The following is a 9,921-nucleotide window of genomic DNA, read 5'->3' as shown; positions in this document are numbered from 1 at the left end:
AAATTGTTGTACTTTTCATATTCAACACAAAGTCCTAAAACATAAACCCTAACAATTAATTTCGTACATGATCCGATGTTTTCTTTTGGGCGTTCCGTATTAACGCTTGAAAACAGTTAATAAGCTACTCAACAATAAATGTAAAGGGTAAAATTACATTTTGTCATGCAGCGTAGCTTCCATTATACATATAGGCCAGACGACATTGATTGTATGGGAGGCTGAGGGTTGGTTACCGACAAAGGTTAAGAGTAGGAAAGTTTGAAATAAAAGGGAGGCACAGAATATTTCAATAGTTTTATTTAAAACTATATATATTGAGCACGCGCAAATTAAAACGCTATGTTCAGGTTTATATCGCCAGGTAGGGTCATGATATAAAATCGATATTCTGTTAAAAATAATTTGTTTTAATACTTCAGAGGAGATGATCTAAAGGCAGCCGATAATTATATTAGTCTTCTGATCAGGCTTTATAAAGCAAAATTAAACTCTCAGGCGGTAGATGGATGAAGAGAAGACAAAATAAAAAGGTATTATTTTTTCTTGGCGAGGAATAACCTCAGAGGGAGTAATCCACCATGGAATGAAGGGGGATAAGTTTCTAAAGAAACTGATGTGCTGCGTCGGTGGGGGTAACAAGGTAATCCGGTTATATCAAGTGAGTTGAAATTGTAAATTGGCCACTGTAAAGAGTTAAAAAGCTCAAGTTTCTAGCGTTAGCCCCTCGTCAGAGTGAATGCAGGAATTGTGGGTTGCGTGTGGGTTTAATGCAGAAAGTGGAGCTGCGCTATTGGTGGGAACATGGTGACGCGAAAAAAACACGAATAAATTAGTAGAATGAAAAGCGTTCGTTGACACCTATGGGGTTAAGAGCGCCGATTTAAAGGATAAACTTTTGTTCTAGAGTTTTGTGTTGAATGAGACTGATTCTATGTTCCATTTCAAATTATTTGAAATTTAATTCTTTGCATATGACTTTTTTTATACCTATACCTGAGGGTGTACAACCGCAAAACATCTGCACAAATTTCCCTCTGGCTAAATCTTGTAATATTCTTTCAATAACACAACATCTCCAATTTTGACAATTCTTTTAGGCCGGGTCCACTTAGTTCTCGCTTGCAACTGCTGGAGAAATTCTTTACTCCACCTTGAATCAAAATCTTATGCTAAATACTGTGTTTGTCTCTATTTCTTCCTACAAACTCTCCGAGTGGAGTCAGCACAAGCTTTGCCTGGCAATGCAGACGGTCCCGAAAGAGGGTCATTGAGTGTCTCCAACGTCAAGGGTCTGTTGTCGATTATGAACTCAGCTTCACACAGGAACTTCCTTAACGATTCTTCGTCTAAACGATTTCCAGGTTCCTTGATGGGATCGTTTGTCTTTCCCAGACACCTTCGAAGTGGCTGGCAGATGCTGGCTTTTTAATTCAATCGATTTTAGCCTCAAGGAGGCTGCCTTGTTCAGGTTATCATTCAATTCTGCTTTAGCCTTGTTAGGCTCGGTTTCCGCGCCAATGAAATTTCCTCTGTCACGGCGCATTTTTTGACTGGTCCTCGTCGATAGATGAATCGTCTCAGTACCTGTATGAAAGAATCGATTTCGAGGGAATCTGCCACCTCTATATGTACTGCTCTGCTACCATGAAAGTGAACAATGCTCCATATGTCTTCGCGACAGATCTTCCTGTTAAATATGCCAAGGACCCTAGAAATCTGTAGCACAATATGTAAAGAGGGGTGCTGATCCACGCGCGACTTTGGTAAGTCAAGAATTTCTTTGCTGTCCCATGGTACTTCGGAGATAACGACATGTGGCACCATCGTGTTTCCGCTGATAATCCAATAGCCACTGACACAAATTTCGTTCAAGGTGATCTCTCTTCCACTATTCTTCCATCTGTGTGAAGGGACATGACTTGACTTTGGCAGGAAGATCGGGGTCTTAAGAGGTTCTGACAGATCTGCCTTCCGTATTTGTCCACCAACTCTTATGACAACGTCTCTGTTTAGATGTGGATCCAGTTTGTAAAGAGACCTTGTCTTCCTTAACACACTCGTCTTTTCTTTGTCCAGTGCACGACTACTACCGTACTTAGCGTTTGTTTGGATGTTTTGGAGACTTGTAATTTTTGAAGGAAACACTTCTCTTTGGAATTGCTTTATTATCTCTACTTCGGCTTCCTCTAAGTCGGCGACGCTGGGTCCTGTGTTAGCAGAGGTTTCCTTGGTCGATCCATGCTCGGATATACCATTACTGGGCTCCTTCTCTTTGGATAAGACTTTAATTCTTAGTTTTCTCTTCTATCTAAAACAAAGCACTACAGCTATCTTTCTGCAAACTTGAGAATCTCCTTAATCTCTTGAGGATGTCTAAACTCTCTTTCACCGTACTTGCAGTAACTGGAATTCTCTTAACCTTTGGAGAATCGGGATCCGCGTATTTTTCGTAGTTCTATTCCTTAAACCGGCTGTCTGTAGGTTCTCAGAGTGAGTCAGGAAGCCTTAATCCACTCTGATTTTTCTACAAAGTCTTTTGGTGACATGCCCCTTAAACCTTCGTCTACGATATTTGACGTAGAGTCTACGTAGGGCCACTGTGCCGGGGTTGTGGGATCATGAATGAGTTGAACTCTATTGGCTTCATGGACATGAAAACGACTGGATTCGTTGCTTATAAATCTTTAAGTGACTTTACCGTCCAACAGATAGTAGTCCTTCAAAATGTCACCGATCTTAATAGATCAAGTGGCAACCGCCAATTCCAGCCTCGAGATGCTGATTGTCTGCTTTAGTTTCGCGCGAGCCTTTCGCATAACAAACAAAACGGTGTTCTTGAGGAATTGAGTCACTGATATTCTATATACAAGGCTTAAATATTAGGAAAAAATTATTAAAACGTTTAAACCAAACGTTTTCGGCTGTTTGCCATCATCAGGGTTCAAAATAAGTTATTGATGTTTTCCGTGTTTCCCACAAAATTATTGAAGTGGAATCCTCCGTTTTCAAAAACTGGCTTGTCATCCTTTTCTAGTTTAATAGCTTCGTCTTCGGTGCTCGCCATTTTGAGAACATCGTACCCTTCTAAGGGTGTCAGCTGTCCTAATGCCATACTCGACTCCATTGTTTTCAGCCGTACGTGTGAGAGCATAGTTAGCATATGCAGGGGACGACACTGCGTCGATTAAGTATCATGCAATACTCTCCCACCTTCTATTCCATGTCTCCATCTGGCCACCACAGAAACTTCAGAAAGTTTTGATCTACCTTTCTCACCTTTACCTGAAAGAATATCTGTTCTACCTCTACCATAAAGGCGTACTTCTCTTATCGTAATCTGTTTAGAGCGTCAACTAAGTTGCTGGTAACATCTGGTCTTTGAAGGAATTCTTATTCAAGGAGTGTCCTTCGAATGTCTCCGAGCAATCGAAAACCACTTGAACTTTCGTTGGTTTATGCAGGCGATAGATTCCAAGGAATCGTTCTACCGGAAGTCGATTTGCGGTTAAGTCGTCTCGTGATACCGAAAGTCTGAATAAACCATCTCTCATGACATGGAAGCACTTACCGGAAGTGCATTTGCAAGACTCTTAGAAAATATTCCGCAAGTGGCTACAATGGGGGGAAGGGGGAGGGGGGGGGGTGGGGGGGGATGAAGATGTTGTCAACACGATTCGACTCGAATCGAACGACTGGTCTCAATAAATGTCCACCGGTGTGGCTATTGGGCGCCATAGCTAGATCCTTTTAGCAAATGTCTCTGTTGTTCAGCTCTGAAATTATACTAAAACAATTATCCGCCTCAAGTTCGGTGAATGTTGTCGATTATTCGACGTTATTCACCTCGCCTTCGGCGAATAATTGTTAAATAGAAGTCCAATTTCATTAAGGTAGATAATTACCGCGCAGTTAAGGAGTATAACTCTCTTACACGTAAGATAATAAAAAGCTTAACTTGGGAACCGGTGGATACCGGATCTTTTAAGACTGATATATCAAACCATAGCACATTTTGTCACTTTGTCGACTGTCTAATGTTTGTAATGCTTTAACTGATACGACTATCCCATATATTCCCTGGCTATCCCCATCTTGACTTCTTTTTACTATGCCAGCAGGATTAAAGTTAGGAAGAATTTTCTGTTAACTTTTGACTTACAACTCTCTTACGTTGATATCATTTATGAATATGCCATTTGGCAACTCCTCCAAATGGTTGTTGTCCAAGCGCCTGTCGAAAAATTAGTGAAGTAAGTACTTTTAAGTAGTTAGAAAGGTTTTGGGTGAGAACAAGGGTACTGAAACAACAATGTATGTGTATTTTCGGGAGATTGTGTCAACTCCATGAAAAAATGTCGCTCATCGTTCCTGGATATCTTTTTAAACATCCATCCATTACCCATTGGCCAATCCCCTTTGTCAACTGAAAGGATATGAATGTCGTCATGGATTCACTGACATGGCGTTCGTGCTTCCCACAATGGCTTTTTCTCGAACATTTGTTGTAAATATAACCTTGACTCTTTTGAGACTGAAATGAAATTCTATCGAAAGATAAAGTGCTTTTTTCCTTTAAATCAGTAGTGGAAATAGTATTTACTGCGGATGAATGCCCTTCGTCATCTTTGGCTGGAGCATTGTCGCGTGAGAAAAAAACTTTCAATTTCTCGGACAAAAGGCATCTCAGTGATAGATGGCAATAGCAATCGAAGTGAGGTCGGTGATCATCCGACCATGCAATATCCTCGTTATATTCCAGACTATTCGAAAAAAGATATGATAATCGAGAACATAATCATCAGATGAGAGCTAGGGTTTACTCCAACCAAACCTGTCAAATAAAAATGCCCTGTTGGAACACTAGTGACAAAAAATCGTATGACTAATCTGAAACCGCTTGCCAAACTCATCACTTTCAAAAAAGCATGGATTTTCTCCAATTTTAAGAGGGCTTCACACGCTAAAACTTAAACTCAGCCTTGCGTTTAGCTTGAAATCATTTTTGGCTGTCAGTATCTTTGTAGCATTTCATTGCAGTTGTCTTTCAACTTGATTTTCTATTCAAGAAACTACCAAAAACAGAATATTCACGCCTCACCTCCCGAGGGATGTCCGAGAACCGCTGGGTAATGATACATGTGTAGCATTACAAGTGTCCTGCAAGGTTGCTTCCTGTGTCTCGTGTTGCAACTTTAGGGAATATCTGTTTCGTTGGAATTTTGTGGGGAAAATGATGCAATACGCCGTTCAAATGTTCGATAATGTCCAACGCTTGCTTTACCGGTTTTTTTTTTTTTTTTAATTTAGATCATTATCTCTGAGCTCTTTGGTGAAAGTTACTGGCTTTGACCAGATAATAATAACATTTTTCCATACTCTGGGATAATTATGTACTGCAAACCTCTAATACAATTTATCCCTTAAGACTTTTTTTTAACTGCAATCGGCATTCAAAGCTTATGATATAAACTAAATATACTTTCGCGCGTGTAGTGATAAAAACATGTGTGACTCGTCGGATATTCCGTGTTATAATCATTCGAAACTATGACATGATCGTTTTCTAGCCTTAAATAAGTCTATTTTTTTTCTTTAATTTTATCGTTTTTAAAGTTTGGCTGGTAAACGGCATTCAAAAGTGATTATTACAACCTCTGACCATAAGAGATCGTGGTTCTGTGAAGAGACCTTTTAAAAACACTAGCTGACAGGGCGCCTTCAAAAACTGACATCGTGCCTAAGATTTCTTTTGTTCTCTCAGGTTGCGTAATATGTTTATAAAAAGATTGATCTGATCAGTGACAATTTCAACTTAACCTCTATACATTGTAAGAACGAGTATTTGTGACCCTCATACCACAAAGATTTAATATTAGGTAAATGAACGAGTATCTCCCTGTTCATTTGACCTGTTCGTGTTTCTATTACAAAACGTTTAGATGTAGACACTGCATCGTTGCTTCTCTTTGTTTTACGGAGTTTTCTTTTCATCCTGACACATCAGTTTTGTGTCAGGTAAGTTATCATGGAAGAGCTTTTAAAATCGAAACTCAGGGGTGTAATAATCGAGAAGGAAATTATTCAAGGATACTAAAAAGGACTAAAGGAAACCTATAAAATCGTTGTAAAGTCGCTTCTCTGATCTGATGATTTTCTTGCTCGGTATGGCAGGTTCCAAACTTACGAGTATCCCAGCTGGGAATTGCTATTGAAAATTTCCGAAGGCAATTTCTTCAACCGGTTGTTTTGTAATAACCTACAAAAAAAAATTAAAGTGGTTGTAGCAACATTGTTTTGGTTAACAAAGTTCAAAAAATGTGTGCTAAAAAAAGGTGCACATTTTTTCATGTTCTGATCTGAGGGCATAGAATAAACCCGCAAACAAATTAACATTCTCTAAGAACCGACATTTTCTTTCCAGTTTTATAAAGAAAGGCCTTTATTAGACAAAGTAGGACAACCAGCTATAATATGGGACGCGAGTAGTTGTAGTACACTTGGCTTTTTTCTAATATTTAGACTTGGAAACAACTGCATGGATGATTTGACAATACTTTTCCTTCCTCTTCCCGTAATCTATTGTGATGGATTTTGAGGCTTGACAATACACAACGTCATTAAGTACAGTCCTCATTACAAGAAAGGCCATACTGATTGAAGTAAGGGGGGGGGGGGGAGGGAGGGTAAGTTATCAAGGAAGGTTGGTAAAGGAAAATATACACTCTACAGTGAATACTCTCTTGTAAACACTTTGATTGGTTCATTCAATTTCTGTTTTCAGTTTTTGATTTCTGTACCTCTGTCGGATCAGAACTATGAATGTTTACCGTCGAAAAGTCAGTGTGTTATGACGTGCTGGTATCTTTCCCAGTACGAGATGGATTACGGGCATTTTTAACCAAATGAAGAAAGTCATAACTTACACGGCAAACAGCTTGGGATTGTTACTGAATATGCCTGATGGCAATTCATTCAACAAGTTGTCACTCATTTCCCTTCCAAGAAATGTCAGAGGGTAATGTTCATTATGATGCGTTAATCGTTAACTGAGTTAAATTAAAGGGTAAATCCGGCAATGCTTTATTTTCTTACATGCTTTAAATTGATGTGGGGGCTCAAACAAAGTTATATCATCCTTTCGCTTCCATCAGCTACGAATCTATCCTAATTCGAGTTTGATCAGATGTGTAAGCTGCGGATATTTATTTTGGAGGCTGGGCAACAATTCTTGGATTAGGGAGCTTTATTTAAAGTCAGAGCTTGAAGAAAAGAAGATATTGGCCAAGTATCCATTTAAAAATTAGGGCGGGAGAGAGGAGGGAGCGGGGGGGGGGGGGGGTTTGTGATTTCGCTCCTCCACACTAAGATAATCCCCAAATGAAAAACAATTGATATTGCAGTTTGATTGTTGAGGTGAGAGTACTCCTGCGAAGAATTGTTTCGGAACCGCTGTTCGACGTTTCGACGACTCCGACGAAACTCAGCCTATAGGATCGACTAAACAATTGTTGTTATTCGACAACAGTCCTTCTCGGGACAAACCCTCACCCGGACAAGCAGACTTCACGATCACACTTCGGTCATTGTCATTGACGGCGACTAAAGAAATCAATTCAGGTATACTTCTAATGTTTGGGGGAAGGTAATCGTGATGTGTGGTACCTAAAAAGGCTTAGCATTGCTACCGTAAGTTACTCGTAGAGTAGTCCATTAGTTTACTGCTACTTGCATTCCCATCACTTAATCATCACAAAAATGTCCAATACAGACTTTGTTGTTCACAATTCAGATGAAAAAAGAGTGTAACCTTACAGCCACTTCAGCTGGGTATAATTACTGAAGATGCCTTGGGACAAGTTCCACAGCTTGTTATTGTTTAAATACCTACATGTACCAAAAACACATTAGAAGCGTCTAGCTTACATGATAAATACAGCGATAAAAGTAATACCTGAACCTTAATTAGATATCTTCACAATCCAACCATGAGAACAAATATAAAGAATACAACAAATAGATAACTAATAACTCATTGAGTCCAGTAATTGCTCAGGGCTAACCCTAAAACCCTAACCCCAAAACCCTAACCCTAAAACCCTAACCCCAAAACCCTAACCCTAAAACCCTAACCCTAAAACCCTAACCCTAACCCTAACCCCGAGTACAGTTTAGATTCTTTGCTAGCGTGGTCTAACAGCTTTTTGCACTCTTTGGTTAACCCAAGGAAGGAAATTCCTCGATCTCCCTTCTGTTATTATGCTACACTCCAGGAGTTAAATTCATACGGTTTCAGAGGACAAGCGGGTAAGAGAGGATCAAGTAAAGTGACTGAGTTCCGCATGTAAGCCTTACTCTTAAGCCAGTCCCTCGTAAATCAATTTAAGATCACATCCGTTCTTGAAGATCTTTGGAGAATATATGCAATCATGTGAAGAATACATTGCACATCAGGAATTCCCTTGAACCGACCAGCGGTCATGGTACATCATACAGTATCTATGAGTTACCCTAATTGACTTGAGTACTACGATAGCATAAAAGGGATTCCTTTGAGAACAGGGCCTTAAGGAAGGGGGAAGGGGGAGGGGGGAGGAAGCAGTTCCAGAATAGCATGAGAAGGACTCCTCTGAGAATAGGGCTTTCAGTGGGAAAGCAGTTCTCTCGATCAATCTTTTCTTGGTGTTTATAACTTTTTAATCGTACTCACAATTTTGCCGTGGCAAGTGGAAATTTCCATGGAATTGAATTAAGACTTTTTCCACTGCAATTCACTCTCATGATGGTTTGGTGGAAGACTGTACATTCGCACGGGTCTGGGCACTCTAAAACAAGGTAAAATAATTGTAAAGATGATTTGATTGGCATGAAAAACTCGTCATCAAACGTTTCAAATTCAAAAGGGTTTAGTCATTTGTTTTGGCAACGAGGAGTATTCCATTTAAAATGAATTGAAGATATCGGTAAAATCACAGATACCAAGATTAGACTCGACCACTTTAGTCAGTGTTACGATGTTACCTATCCATAAAGAATGAGCATGGTTCAAAAACTGAATTAAAGACCAGAACTGGGTCAAACACACGAACTTCATGTACACGGTGTACAGGCACCAAAATCGACAAAATGTCGCATGGCAACTTTAAGTGTAATAGAAATAAGTTTAGGCTTGTGAAAGTGAGAATTTCCTTTGCTTCTAATCATTTACGCTCTCCCCTTCAACAGATAACTTCTTTGCCATTAATTCACATTCAAAAACTAGAAAGAGCATACAAGTTAAGTTAGAGCGATATTGAAAGATTAATTTGAAAGATTAAAGAACATTCAACAACAAAACTAGTTTAACCGTTTTCTTTCTTTCTTTTTTTTCTTTTTTTGCGTGGTAAGAATTGAGCAGATAAAAAAATTCACCGAGGTTTAGACAATCCAGTTATGGAAAGTATTGACATAGTTCTAACTGAGAAGCAATGAGACCTCACCTTCGACTTTAAGGCTGATGTTCCTTTTCAATACCTCTCCATCTCTCTTTACCTCGCAGCTGTAATTTGCGTTTTCCGAAGTTATTTGAGGCTGAAATGTTATGCTGGTACTATTTTGAACAGCGACACCATCTTTTCTCCATATAATGTATGGAGCCGGTGCACCTTTCACTGGGCACCACAAGTTAGAGTTTCTGTTCAAAAATACAAACTGCGTCTTTGGTACTTGTTCCATGGTTAGATTGACTATGTAAAGTTTCAAAGAAAACAAATTATTGAAATGATTATGGCATACAGAACAACCAAGCCTTAGACACAGTATAAGAGGAGAACTCATTTTATATGCAAATATGCATATGTTATTCACCAGGCAAGAGGTCCGTATTGGGAAAAACTGTGCTCGAGGTCTTGAGTAGCGCCTGAGTTCGTGGGTCAAGAGTGG

At 39.4% G+C, this 9,921-nt stretch overlaps 1 protein-coding gene across 1 annotated transcript; it reads right to left on the bottom strand.

Moving 5' to 3' along the window:
• Positions 1-3,755: 3,755 nt before the first annotated feature.
• On the bottom strand, positions 3,756-9,721 carry LOC148739795 (uncharacterized). The gene is made up of 6 exons (XM_088750064.1): positions 9,480-9,721; positions 8,711-8,825; positions 7,816-7,887; positions 6,927-6,998; positions 6,188-6,259; positions 3,756-4,234 (listed from the first exon to the last, which is right to left on the bottom strand). The coding sequence occupies exons 1-6, from the start codon at positions 9,712-9,714 to the stop codon at positions 4,159-4,161; spliced, it is 642 nt and encodes a 213-aa protein (XP_088606190.1). The 5' UTR covers positions 9,715-9,721; the 3' UTR covers positions 3,756-4,158.
• Between the last annotated feature and the right edge of the window lie 200 nt (positions 9,722-9,921).

This window comes from Stylophora pistillata, chromosome 2 (genome assembly GCF_964205215.1).
Source record: "Stylophora pistillata chromosome 2, jaStyPist1.2, whole genome shotgun sequence".
NCBI classification, from domain to species: Eukaryota; Metazoa; Cnidaria; class Anthozoa; order Scleractinia; family Pocilloporidae; genus Stylophora; species Stylophora pistillata.
The sequence above is the reverse complement of the archived record's forward strand: the minus strand, read 5'-3'. Positions and strand labels throughout refer to the sequence as shown.